The sequence below is a fragment of the Falco rusticolus genome, chromosome 8 (assembly GCF_015220075.1).
Source record: "Falco rusticolus isolate bFalRus1 chromosome 8, bFalRus1.pri, whole genome shotgun sequence".
Lineage (NCBI taxonomy): Eukaryota > Metazoa > Chordata > Aves > Falconiformes > Falconidae > Falco > Falco rusticolus.
The window spans coordinates 61411453-61425647 of record NC_051194.1 but is presented as its reverse complement, the minus strand read 5'-3'; the positions used below and the strand labels follow the sequence as shown (position 1 = coordinate 61425647).

General features: G+C 40.4%; 1 protein-coding gene across 1 annotated transcript in view; it reads left to right on the top strand.

Moving 5' to 3' along the window:
• The window catches only part of STAT4 (signal transducer and activator of transcription 4), a 44041-nt gene that overhangs the window by 19259 nt on the left and 10587 nt on the right, over positions 1–14195 (top strand). Inside the window, exons 6-16 of the mRNA XM_037398234.1 lie at positions 1443–1521; positions 3075–3160; positions 4042–4193; positions 5374–5532; positions 6501–6593; positions 7451–7510; positions 9076–9093; positions 9174–9267; positions 10094–10138; positions 13406–13489; positions 13731–13829. Coding sequence (XP_037254131.1) covers positions 1443–1521; positions 3075–3160; positions 4042–4193; positions 5374–5532; positions 6501–6593; positions 7451–7510; positions 9076–9093; positions 9174–9267; positions 10094–10138; positions 13406–13489; positions 13731–13829 — 969 coding nt within the window. The remainder of the gene's footprint in view (positions 1–1442; positions 1522–3074; positions 3161–4041; positions 4194–5373; positions 5533–6500; positions 6594–7450; positions 7511–9075; positions 9094–9173; positions 9268–10093; positions 10139–13405; positions 13490–13730; positions 13830–14195) is intronic.

Here is a 14195-nt window from a genome sequence, read left to right as displayed (position 1 = left end):
TCCCATACCATTGCAGGGCAGAGGCAAACCTGTAGCAGTGTCCCACAGAGACCTTGAAAGCTCAGTCAGAGAATACCTGCCCATTCAGGTCAAGGCAGGATAAGGATTCAGATTACCTGCAGCCTTTTTGCTATCCCACTCCCAGCTTTGCAGCAGCCTCAGTTTAGAAGCTGTATTTGAAATATCTGCCCATATGCCGTTCAAGAGCAATAGTTCTGGTATACTGGAAAGAGGTCCTAGTATCATCCTCTCATCAGTGTCTCCCTACGTGGTGAAGAATGGTTGGAGAGATGAAATCCTTGGAAGGATAAAGCTAGTTTTAGAAGAATGTGATACTAGATTTCTACCTATGTATAAAGTTATGAGAGTGGCAGAGCACAAGCAGGCAAAGCTGCAACCTAGCAGCCTACCATGCTGCTCCTTCTGCCTGCATGGGGAACCACAGCTATCCCTGAAAGGCCAGTGAAAATGAGAACAATTTCTAGATACAAGGGGGTTTTTAGTAGGTAATTAAGTTGAACACAGAAATCAGCCAGCTCCTTGTGTATGTAATTTCATACCTTAAACATATAATTTAAAAGTTTAGTCTCCAAAATAAAGAGTAAACCAAAACGGCTAATTCTGCATGTCCTAATTTAGCAAACAAGTTTTTGTGTTTTCAAATGCTTAACATGCACATCCCAGGGAACTAAAAAGGATTGTTTATGAGTGGCTGGCAGAATCGAGTCTTCCTATAAACAGCACAGAAACAGACCTTCGAAGTGAAACAAATGATCTCCTGCAGTTTTATTTTCCTTCTTTTGATGTGTCTTTTTTTGAATTATTGTTTGGTTACTAGAAAACACCTTCTAGACTTTCTGCAGTATGCAGGAGAACAAACTCTTGCAAAAAAGCTAAAACAGCAAAAATCTTTCATTTCTTTACTTGAATTCTTAAGTAATTAAATAAAGTCTCTGAGCTCAGCTCCTGCCTCTGGCTCCACCTTTCTTTGCTTTGCACACCCCATTCCCATTTCCATTGAAGTCAATGCAAAAGTATCCATTTGCCCTGCTTTAAAGTTCCAAGAAGAAAGTTACATTATTGGCCTAATAATTTCAGTTTAGCTCAGGCTAAATGTAATAATTCCTACTTTCCACTTTGTCACTGAACTAGAAAACACAGAGTGGTTTAGCTGTATCAACTACTGTTTGACTGTGGGAGAGAGAACAATAGTTGGTTTTCTGAACAAGCAAAACAAACCTGTAGTTACAAATGTGCATTTATAATTCAGTTGCCTTTTCAAAGTTTACAAGATATTAAACCGGAGTTCCCAGAATGGCTTAAAGATTTTCAGATGGTAGGAAAAGAAAATACTACATTATGTATTTATCCATTACAAAACAAATTCCTTTTTATGTCCCTGTGAACGCACAAATAATTTTGCTTTCTTTTCCCTGGGAAAGATGACTGACCAAGATGTTAAATACTTAGAAGACTTGCAAGAGGAATTTGACTTCAGGTATAAAACAATACAAAGCTTAGGTAAGAGTTCTTACATTTTTTAGATTCTCTAGGAAATGGCTCATTCCGCAACTAGACCCCAGGATTCAGGGGGTTTTGTGCATTAGCCAGTTAATATATATAAAGATAAAAATGGATTTTTAGTCTATATGAAGTTATAGTCTTGGAACATAATGACTCTTTTGGGGTTAAGAGAATCTTGTCAAGCAAGTATAGTTATTTTCTATAGATAAGCTACATAATGGCATGAAAAATAGTACATTTTTAAAGGAACCTATTTTTTATTTCTTGGCCTTTGACTTGGCCCTTCCTTGACAGGATGTGGAAGAGCCTCTTATTTCTCAGAGCAGTTATGCAAAACTGAGGTTTTAGCCTCTAACTTGGCTTTCTGTTCTTTTGTGACCACAGTGGCAATAGCCAGCTGGTAAGCGCCCTGAATGCATGTTCGGCCAGCCTACGATGGCTGAGATCTGCACGTGGCAGCAGTCCTTGCATGATCTCTTTCAGAAAAGAAACTGAGGTCCACTTGTGTCTGCTCGGGTATCTTCATATTATCTCCCTTTGAACAAGCAAAGATATTGGATTTGAAATATTCAAGTTCTTAAACGTGCCAATCCTTATGTTTAAGGCTGGATATGGCCAGGCAGCTGGAAGACATCAAGATGCCACGGTTGTTAGTCAGGCCAATCATAATTACTGATCATGCAGATGATTGAAGCCTGCCCCACTTGCAAATTAACACAAGCTTATATCAATTACTTTCAGGGCTTAACATTTCAGTGTACACAAATGCTCTACACCAGCACAGCTGACGTACAGTGCCTTACAACGTGTGTGTAAGCAATTGCTGGGGCTGTCTGCCTCTATTGAAATGTCTACCCTAACGTAATGGGAAAATGTCAATCCAGAGCTTAGCAGAGACAAGGTTGGCACCAATTTCTTTTTTGAAGGTAGCATGAAAGATGCAAGAAGAGCAATAGGTGGGGGGAGGTGAGGGCAGAGGAATTGCTGCATATGAAAGAGCATGGGGCAAGCTTAGGGAAGCTTGAAACTAACGTGTGATCCAGAGAAGGAAAAAAGTTACGGAGCAGGGGAAATACCCAGTAATCAGTACTCCTGGCTGCTGAAATCCCCACAGTGAGGAACACTATCTCTGTTTCAAATGCCTAACCTCCACTCCCCCAGCCAGACGTGTAATTCGCATCAAGTCAAAAAAGCTTTCGTCTAGCTACTGACACCACACGCACGTTTCACTAGTATACAGATCAATCGGTGATCTGAGCAGATGCATATAACACGTGAATATGCACATGAGTAAGGAGTTTGTATATTTCTAGGTATCATCCATATGTTTTCTATGTTTTCTTGTTCCATATGCACATCTAAAGAGTGGAGTCATAAAACCTTATCTTAAACTTGTACTAAAGTTAGTCCATGCAAATGAAATTACATAATCTGCTGATTTTCACAAATTCATGCTGCAGTCTGGTCATGGTTTTCCCCCTCTTCCCCTTATAAACACGCACATGCACCCACAAACACATTTATACTGACTTTTTTTTCATCCCCTGCAGAGCAGAGCGACAAAAACAGCGCCCTCATTAAACAGGAAATGTTGGCCTTGCAGGTGATGCTCAATACTTTAGACTTCAAGAGAAAGGTTAGTGACATGTTTTGTCATTTGTGGTTTGTTTGCTTTCTCCCCTCATTCCCACACCAAGCACTCAAACGCTTATGTGTGCCTTTTAAAATTCTCCTCCCAGAAGAACAGACAAATAACATAGGAAAAATCCACGAAAGGTTTGGGTGGGCATGGGTGATTCTGACTAGCAGTTAAGTAATGGCTCAATCAAGGTTACGGTTCTGCACACCTTAGAAGTGAGGTGAGGGTGTCAATTCACAGGACCTCTTATGTACTGTGCCAAATGGATAACTTAGCTGGCAATCTGTAGCTTTTAAAGTAAATAAGAAGTACTGAAAGTAAATGTAATTAATATTTGCAAAGAAAATATACCAACCCCAACAACCTACCAACGGTACCTTGCTCCGTGCAGCAACAGAGACTTGTAAATATGACAAAGATTCCCCAGGTCACTTCTTTACTGGCACAGAAAACAATACATTTAGGCAATTTGTTTGAGTCCGTGTAGTTTTTATGGTTAAAAGCGAGCAAGCAAAAACCCAATGCACTGGATATGATGCAAAACAGAAGGAGAACTTTTTGACCTTGATGGTGCTTGCAAGTGTCAACATCTTGGAGGTGTTATGCCCACAAAGAATGCAACCATCCTCCCTCCCACCTCTCTACCCCCCAAAAAAACCCCCAAGTTTTACCAAGGAAGAGTTCATAGAGATTCAGGATTACTTTCAAGGGATGAATCCAGTCACCTCTGAGTTAAAGAGGCCAAAATGGTAGGGACTAAATACATTTACTTTCAAAATAATTGGGAAAAAAAGATACCTAACTGGCACTTTCTGATAATTGCTGAATTTTGTGGCTGTTCCCTGTGGTCAGTTTATGACACCTTTCCTATTTTACAGGAAGTACTCAGTAAAATAGGGCGTGTGATTCATGAAATCGATATGCTTATGAGCAACATGCTGACTGAAGAGCTGCTAGACTGGAAGAGACGGCAGCAGATTGCCTGCATTGGGGGGCCTCTCCATGGTGGGCTTGATCAGCTCCAGAACTGGTAAGCTTGCCTTGAGCTTGTGTTTCCACTGAAAACCACAGGAAGTCTGCTGCACATGAGATGATCATTCCTTTAGATTAGTTGCCTTGCTACCTTGCAACAGCAGCAAATTAATTAGCAGCTAAGCAAGTAAATAACTAAAAATACAATTTGTTTTGGTGGGCAATGTTTGCTATTCGGAATTAATAACGTTACAGTGAACTGCTGAGCCTGAGCTGTGGTTGTTGCTCATTTTTTGGTTTGACAGTTGTTCCAGATACATGATGCATACCCTCTCGGGAGTTTTGCTTGAGTAAGAACCGTGGTGGCTGTTTGTCACTGAGGACAGTGGGAGTTTTGTCTAGGCAGGAGCTGGGTAGACACTTTATGCTTTGACTCACTAGGTACGTCACTCCTCCAGAATTCAAACTATGCAAGAATTGAATGGCAGTAATCTTGTGGTGACAACGACAAAGGTGATTGCAAATAAAAAGAAAATAGCATTATATTTAAAAAGGTAACATAGCCAGAGAATGTCAATGTCCTGGTCATTTGTCTCCCATCAAACTTCTCTTCTGGAAAAGGCGAAGTGAAAAATAAGAAGAAAAAAAAGAAACACAACCAATAACCTTTTTAGTTTTGAAGAAAAAAAGTATTTTTTGCCTTTTTTGTATGTCGTTGGTTTTTTCCAATGAAGTTGTTAAAAATAGCTTAAAAGTGTGATTTTATATACACATACCCTATTAAACGGTTAGCATGTGTGTTTGGATTTTATTTTCCTTATTGTTTTATACTTTGTCAGTCTTGGTGACTTGCTCGTTTTAGATAAATATTATCCTTTTAAAGAATACATTTTGCAAATCTACTGAGCTGTAGGAAAGAATTAAAATTGGCACAAGTGCCTTGCATGTAAAACATCAGGACCATGTATTATTTCTTCCAAATTATCACAGACAGCATTGCATTGCTGTTGATGAGGCCTGTAGCAGAAATATTTATCTTTGAAAATAAAGTAGGTAATTTGCCTGATGTATTTATACACTCATGTAAACAAAAGGTGAATGGACATGAGTTTGGATAAAGATTGAAAGCACCAGGCGGTACCAATTCTGATTTCCCCAAGCAAGAACTTCAGTAGCCATTGTGTTCCAAGAAGTGGTTTAGATGCAAGATTGCAAACTGATCTTTTGTCTTGCTGTAGTTTTACGCTGTTGGCAGAGAGTCTTTTTCAAGTTAGAAGGCAACTAGAGAAACTGGATGAACTGTTGACCAGACTGACTTATGACGGGGACCCGATCCCAGTGCAGAGACCTCAGCTGCTGGAAAAAGTCAACTTTCTGCTCTACAACCTTTTTCGGAAGTGCGTAAGCCATTGTCAACGTATATAAATTTACCTGAAGTGGCACAAATTTATTGGTAACAATGAGACCATATTGTTAAGAAGAAAAAAAAAATGAAAAAAGTTTGATTCTCTGAGGATCTTAAAGACAGAGTTTCCAATATAAAAAGTATGTACAGCTGTCATCAAAACTCCTAGAAGCTGAAGGTGCCAGGCAGCTCCTAGTGTGTGGCAGTTAAGGGTTTGTGACTAAGTCCTGACTCTAAGCAAACACATAAAATCCACTTATTTCAGTAGGAGTTATGTATGTACTGCTGAGAAAAGTCTTTGGTTTTTTTGTGGGGTTTTATTTATTTATTTTGGGGAGGGTTGTTGTTTTGGGGGGGGTGTGTTTGGGGTTTTTTTTGTGTTGTTTTTTTTTTTTTAAGTAAAGTGGCAGGTGCTAATTTGTTCCTTGTCTTTCCTCTTCTCCACAAAGACATTCTTCCCACCCATTTCACTCTTCTATTAATAGATAAAATATTATTATCATCAATCCTTTTGCCTTTTGTACTGGCTATACTAGAGATATACCACAAGTGACTATTTGAAAGCAAAAAATTATCAATTGTTTTTTTATGAAAAATGAAAAAAGATAAAATGATAGTTTAATTTCATTGGAGCCAGGATCAATGTATTTTCATACTCTGTTTTATGGTTCTGATAAAACCCTTGGTCTTTCAGACTTTATATCATATAGACCTGGTATTTTAAGACTATGGAATTTTCTTTGGTTTGGTTCTTAATGTATTCCAAATATCTGTTTGTTATGGGAACAGTTCACCTAAGACCACTGGATCATTTTGAGAACTGGGAGATGGAAAACATACCTCCCACCTCATCTGTGGAGAAACAAGTCTCTAAGAGATACCAGCACTTTTTTTACCCCCCTAATATAGCTGTTTATGTATATTCCTAACAATCTGTTTGTTTCACTTCCTTCCACACAGTTCATTCGTGGTTGAAAGGCAGCCCTGCATGCCAACACATCCCCAGAGGCCAATGGTTCTTAAAACGTTAATACAGTTCACTGTTAAATTAAGGTAAGGAAAGGACACAAAGAATCCAACACAAACTCCTTCATTTGCGTGCTGCATTTTATCCTGGGAAAATTGAGAAAGCACAGCAGACCAACTTGTGTCAGAGATCCTTTTGACTCCTGAGAGATTTTCTGGAATGGGGGTATAAAGGCCATAGAATCTGTCACAGTAAGTGGCAATAAAGAGTAAATCAGTGTGAGGAAGAAAGGCAGATTGTGACTGAAAGGCAGGACCTTTAGGGTTCTGTATGCATTGAATTCCTGTTTTAATGACTTTGCAAACTGAGCAAGTAATGATCTACATTGTACAAGCCAACATCAGACTACTCAGAGCCACTTTTGCATTTAGGAAAGAGTTACTTCTGCATTTTGGGGGGCTCTGGTGAATCAATGACAAGTTATTTCTTTCCCACTAGCTCCTTGCCCAGTTGTGAAAAGAGCAGAGATTGGAGAGGAACTCTCATCTCGTTTCCACCTTGCAGCATAAAGAATGCATAGAGGGCTGGGATGTGTGGAAAGGGTACATGGAAGGAAAGTACATCTGCACATCTACGGTGCAATCACAGATTATACAAATCCATATCTTAATTATTACTTCTTTGTTGCCTCTCTAGCCATTCCCTCAAACACATTCTAACTTTTCTACATACTTGCAGGGAGGGTGAAACACCTACCACTGGAACAGCCCAGCTCCTCTTTCTGAGTATACGGCCCTGTAAATCATGATACAATCCTAGATGCCTAATCTGTTTTCAGATTATAATCATTTCAGATACTTTAGTGTGGAGCTACTGGTCTCTAATATTTTCTGGTGATAAATGTATTCTGTTAATACTCACTTTTATATTTTCTGTTTTGAAGGTTGCTAATTAAATTGCCAGAGCTGAACTATCAGATCAGAGTGAAAGCAACTATTGACAAGTAAGAAACTTTACAGTGAAGATATTTTCTCTCCCACTACAGAGACAAGTCAGGTTTTTCAATTGCTACCCTATCTGATTTAGAAGTTGCTCTAAAGAGAGAAAAAAACACAACCCGCAGTTAAAACATCAGGGTAATGCTTTTCTTTTTTTGATGTGGAAGATTTCTCTGCCAATGTTTTTTTTAAATCTGTTATGCCTAATTGATGTTTTCAAATTAGAGGTAAGAAGTCCATTTAAGATTTGTTTCAAGACTTTGATAAAATTCATCATCCTGAAACAGCAGCATCACACAAAAACTTTAAATCAAACTGTATTGCATTCATGGGATAGTTTGAAATACTTTCAATAGTTTGAGATGGGATAGCTTTGAAATACCACTTATCTTTGCTTATGTTAATAGGCCCAGTACCTTCAATGCAGCTGCTCCAAGTAGTACACAAAGCTTGTGCTTGAAAAGGCCGTGCTGTAATTAGTAACTATGGTAGTTTACAGAATTTTACCCCTGCCTGAAATTAAGGCTGCTGCATAAACTCCTCCTTTCTAAGGTGTTTGGTTCTCCTTTGTGTTCCCATTATTTCTTACAGTGATCCCAAATGAACAGGATCCCCAGGCTGATTGTTATTTCCTGAGCAAAAAGGATCTCAAAGCCTGTCTGTAATACGTTTGTGAAAACAGTGTTAACGCTGCCTGCTGTATTTCTATTTGAGTTGATGCGTCTTCTCTTCGCAAGGTGTATTATTCTGAGCAATACCCAGTGCTGTAGAGCAATCTTGGTCACGGATAGGTCAGGGCACCCTAGTGTGATAAGACATGGGGCTGAAGGCTTGCTGACAAGGTATGATTTCAAAATCAGCAAAGGTGATTCAAGTCCTCGCCACCCCCCATCCTCAGCCACAGGTACGAGCTACCTCCCTTCTTCTGGCTGTTGTGCTTCTGCAGGCCCCTAAAACCCACCTTGCCCACACAGACATTTGGCCCAAAATAAGGAAGGAAAACACTCGGTGAGGAAGGAGCAAGAAACAGGCCAGGATTGATTCTTTCAAAAGCTGTGTCCTGTCCAGTCTGCTGCTGTGCACATGGTCTCCCAGTACACCGCAAGCTATCACAAGCTATACGCAGTCTTGTATTGTCCCAGAAGACAGGCGTGCAGGCAGTTAATACTGCAGCTTTGAGTACAGAGTCAAGACTGGTCGGGGTTGAAGGGACCTCTGGAGCCCATCTGGTCCACCCCCTGCCAAAGCAGCGTCACCCAGAGCAGGCTGCACCGTCATGCCCAGGTGGGTTTTGAACATTTCCATACCCACTTCCATACCATTTTCATTCCAGTGGCAGGGAACAAGCTAGATTAAGCATACTGCTTGCATCTAGCCAGGTGCAGAAGTTTAACTGGACAGTACAAATGTGGGTTCTTTAGTTAAAACATTGCAGTTGTATTGGTAACACAAATCAACTCTGAGAAGGCAAAATCTACCAACTCAAGATAGGTTTCTCAGTACAAGTTACGGCTTACATATCTACTGATTCACAATCTGTTTTCTCTCCCCTGCCCCTCTTCTATTTTAGGAATGTTTCAACTGTGAGGTAAGAAAATAAAAGATCATATTTCTTAAATTATCCCACATGACTTTATCTGAGTACGTAAGTGTAATGTCCTCCCGTAGTAATCGTAGATTCGTTCTGTGCGGAACACACGTGAAAGCAATGAACATGGATGAATCCGCAAACGGAAGCCTGTCAGTAGAATTTCGACATTTGGTAAGTTTGACTGCTTTTGTCCTTGTCATGTACCTCTGATAAAGAGATAAACAATTCTTTATGCAGGGACAACTGCATTACTGTCAAGCCTACACTCATTTTCTCTTGTACAGAAAGTTTACTCCTATAACCTCTTTATCCCATTCCATACTTTATTACCTAAAATAAGACTGTATGTTTTCAAAGAAACAACAAAGCAATTCCTAATTAATGCCAGAAAAGGAAAAGATTAATCATGGTGAATTACACAGCTTCTCAGAAACTGAGTTTTATTAAAAAAACCCAACCAACCAAATCTCCCAACAAACCAACCAACCAACTAAAACACCAAAACCCAACCACCACCACCACCAATGCTTTAGATCTGGTTGAAATGAATGCCTGCAGTAACTGTCTTTTGGGAGACTAGAGTACCGCTTCTGTAACTTCTCTCATCCCAGGGAGTCATGCTTTCTGACTAGACTCCTTCACCTATGGTGGGGTTTGGTTTTTTTGGCTTAACCACGGATGCAGTACATCAGTGCAGTTTTGCAAAAAGAGGTAGAGATCGGTGGTCTTTAGTGCTTGTTTGGATTACATGCTTCACAAACACCCTAAATAATGCTTTGTTACATTAACTTAGTTTCTTAAAAATTCTTTAAAAATATCAAAAGACTATTCACTGAATAGACTTTTCAAGGCATAGTGTCAAAGCCTTCATTACAGAGTATTTGTGTACTGTAAATAGAACTTTATCGTAAGAGCATCACAGTTACAAACTATGTTCTTTATATGTACTTCTGTCTATAGTTCCTTTGGCACATAAATATTGTTTTGCTTTATACAGCAACCCAAAGAAATGAAATCAAGTGCTGGAAGCAAAGGAAATGAGGTTTGTGCATTTATTTTATGTTATTTTTTATTACTCTCCCAAGTATTTTAGATTAGATTTTATTTAAATCAAAGAGCAACCATAAGTTGTTAAATTTTGAAATATATATTTTCCTTATAATAAGACCCAATCATCTTACAAGAGTAAGTATGATGAGAACTTTTCAGAACTACTCATAGAACTTTTAATTACGTAGTTCGCATTTCTATATTTAAAAAGTTACAGCAGAAGGTAGGAAGTAATAATCTGAGTATATACATTCCTCTGTAAGGCTGCCTATTTGGTAATTTACATTTTGAAAAAAACCCAAGCTTTTTGAGGTTTTTGTTGAAGCAACGTTTCCTAGAGGAACGGTTCTTTAAATGCATATTCCATTGACCAAGTTCACAGCTGAAGTAAGGGTAAAATTAGATTCGCATCGGAGAAGTTTGTGTGCCTCAGCCAGGACCACATGTGCCGGGGTGACCAGCGCCCCCGCACCGGCGGGGGGCTCCCCTCTGGCGCTGGCACTGCACTGTGGCACCCCAGCCCTAAAACCAGCCGGTGCTTGGCAGCACCCAGATTTCAGACACATCCACGTGCCGCCTGGCAGACGAGGTGGAACGCTATTGCAAGGGCGTGCTTCCTAGCGGAGGAGCCTAAACCCGCACGTTCTTGCTTTAACGGAGGCCAGAGATCAGAAGTGTTGGCGTCGGGGCTAACCCACACCCCAACGCCGTGGCCCTGCACCGCAGAGCGCTCCTTCTGCCCCTGTGTGTCCCCCAGCACCCTGCACGTCCACACCACCGCCCCGTGCTCCCCCCCTGCCCAGCTTCTCACCCCTTCCCCTTCCTCGGCACCCGCACAGCTCTACCCTACAGCCCCCTGCTCAGCTCCGGCTCCCTGCAAACCCCAAGTCCACTGTCTGCCCCAGACAAGAACCCGAATCACAGGCCAGAAAGCCCCTGCCCTCGTGCCCCCACCCTCGGCATCGCCGGCACGAGGGGGGCAGAGAACCACATCGCATCCAGCAGCTGGAGGTGGCAGGCAGGGGGGCAAAGGCACGAGCACACCCAGACCCGAGGGCGGCCGGGGACCGTCGCTGCGCATCTGACCTTGCTATTGAACAGCAAAAACCTGCAGATGAATCTCTGACTGAAGCCGTCTCTGCCAACACTACCAGAATAATTAGTGTCTCCCAAGGTAACTGCAGCCCTAAGAAGCTTCTATGAACGCCACCTACTGACACAGGAAACGAAACGGCCTGTACTGGTTTAAGGTGTCTCCACACCAGTATAACTTTTTTTTGTCACAGTAGAAGGGTAAAGTACTGAGGGTAAAGTTTTATTGACAAATTTCAAAAAAAGATTTCAAAACCAATAAAATCACTCGTATCACTGCCCAAATAGATAAGAGTTATACAAACACAAAAGTTACTACAAGTAGTATTGAAGTACAAAGCAAGGGTGCGATCAGCATGGGGAATTTTAACCAAACACCTAAAGCAGAAGGTACTTGTGCACGCTTCACTCGGTTTTCTGCACGGAGTAACTTGCAACCTGATTAGCAAGACTGAAACTCAAGGCTCCCCTCCCTGTTACTTTGCCACTTGCAGAGTCATTTGCATGGAGACAAGCAAATGCAAAAACGTAGGTGTAAAAATGTTGGCACTCTGCTTTTGGTAGCATTTTACTCCCCCTTTCACATATTGTGCTTTTATATCTATAAAAACATAGGGCTGTGGACCATTAGGGCAGCTGAGCAGCGACATGGTTCACTGCTAACTGATTTCCTCAAACAGCCTCTCCTTGGTCAAATCAGGCTGGGAAGTCATGATTAAAAAAACCAGCCACAATGTGTTCATGCTATTAACAGCAACCATAGTAATTTCAAAACTTGGTTTGTTATAGGATTTTAGTAAGTGGAGATTGTAGTTGTTAAATATGAGTTGCCTCATAAAAAAAATGTGGAAGCTCTGTATTTGAGATTATTTGTCCTTTCACATAGATATGGCTGTTTGCCTAGATGGTCTTTCTATAAGAAAAAATGAAGATTTTGCAAAATCAGAATGCAGAGGAGTGGAAAGGGGAGTTTCACCAACACTTTTCAACTTTGTGCCCACAATACAGGTTGAGCTGGATTGATTCTACCTGTATGAAGATATTTGAGCTCATTTGATGGATGTTTCATGTAAAAGCCTTCAGCTCTAAGCTGGATTTTCCCTTTGCAAGGCAGATTATTATTCAGATGCCTGAGGATCTCCTGTGGTCTCGGTCTCTCATTTATACAGTACCTTTTATTGCAGCAGCCTGTACCTGTGCTGCAGGAGGGGCTCCATGGGAAAGATAAGGCCACAAGGCACTTTCCCAAGGAACGGTTTTATTTTACATTGGCTGACAGCAGAGTATTTCAGTAAATGGAAGCATTTTGATCTCAGATTTTTTATTGGGATTTTATTTTTTTTAAGTCTGGCAACACAAATATGTGATGGAGAGGGGAAAACCACAACAAGAAATGGGGAAAGGACAAATATATATTTATATTTTAACTTCTGGGGGTGGAAATGTATTTCAAAAGATCTCTTTCCCAAGGGGCAGAGATATGCATCTTTACAGAGCCATGCTGGTTTGTAATCAAAACAAAAGACTTGTACTACAAACCTTAATCAACTATGACAGATATTTTTTCTTTTCATCCAAGAAAAGCTTGGGGTTTTTTTAATACCAGATTTACTATGGATTAATTAATTAGGCCTCTACTCCTTCAACTAGTACTGTCTAAGTATGTTTAAAACAAACCTGTGATCCCAGATGAGGGTCTACATGTCATTAAAACTGTGGCTTTTTGTTTTATTTCCGGTTTGTTTCTCCTGGAAGCTTGACATCTCTGTTTAAACTGGAATTGTCAGTCAGTAAAGAAACTTCAGGAAAACTTGAGACAATCTTTATGAGTCACAAAAAAGAATGTGAATTTTTGCGTATGAATCTGTGTTTTAAAGCATCATTTTAGAAGAAGTTAAAAGCAAAAGTTAAAAGTGTAAAAGCATTGCTTTAACAATGTCAAGGGGTTTTTAGGTTCATCAGAAAAGAACATCCACTAGACTTCTGGACTAACTTAATGCCAAAATAAAACAAATAATTTCTTTCCTTCACTTCCCTCTTTTCCTGTTCTGCTTATATATTTGCTACATGTTTTCTTTCAAAGTTGTGTTATCTCAGCAGTCAGATGACTAAAACAGTGTTAAATGCCAACTGCATTCACAGTTTTATAACCTGCTTACTTCCTCAGGGCCCTCACATGGTGACAGAGGAACTGCACTCCATCAGCTTTGAAACACAGGTCTGCCTGTATGGATTGACTATAAATCTGGAAGTGAGTATTCCAGCCAGATTTTCTAGGGCAAGAATAAAAAACATTTTCTAGCAGCTTATAGAACCGCCGCCGTGTTGGGCTGGACCTTCAGCGGTAACCATAAGCAGACCCAAGATTTTCAGAAGTTCTGGACAGAAGTGTACACTTCAGGAAGGAAGAGGGGGCGAAAAAAGCAAAGCATAACACAGCGCTAACACTTTCCTCCGCTGCATTTACATACCGCATTCATTCTTTCCATCAGACCAGCTCTTTGCCTGTGGTGATGATTTCCAATGTCAGCCAACTACCCAACGCATGGGCTTCTATTATTTGGTACAATCTGTCAACCAACGATCCTCAGGTAAGTCTTCAGTACGCAAGTACCACCCTTCTGCATTTTCATGTTTCTATTATTTGGTTACCAAATATATTAGTTATAAAAATGTTGTGTTTCGCTCTGAAACTGGCCTGACTTTTTTCACATACAGAGTTACCAACGTAGTATTTTAATGTTGTTTGCTTCACCATTTGTTCCCTGCCCAGATATGAAACCACATGAACACTTAGCCTTCCCTTTTGCAGGCTAAAGCAGTAGTTTTTAAACTAAGAAAAGGTGATAGCCCTTCTCCACAACTTTTCTAATTTGAATATGGATGCAGCTGACCAAAACTGTACACGGTACAGAATAAATCGACTAGTGCAATTCAAAAGTAGGTGTATAGGTGGG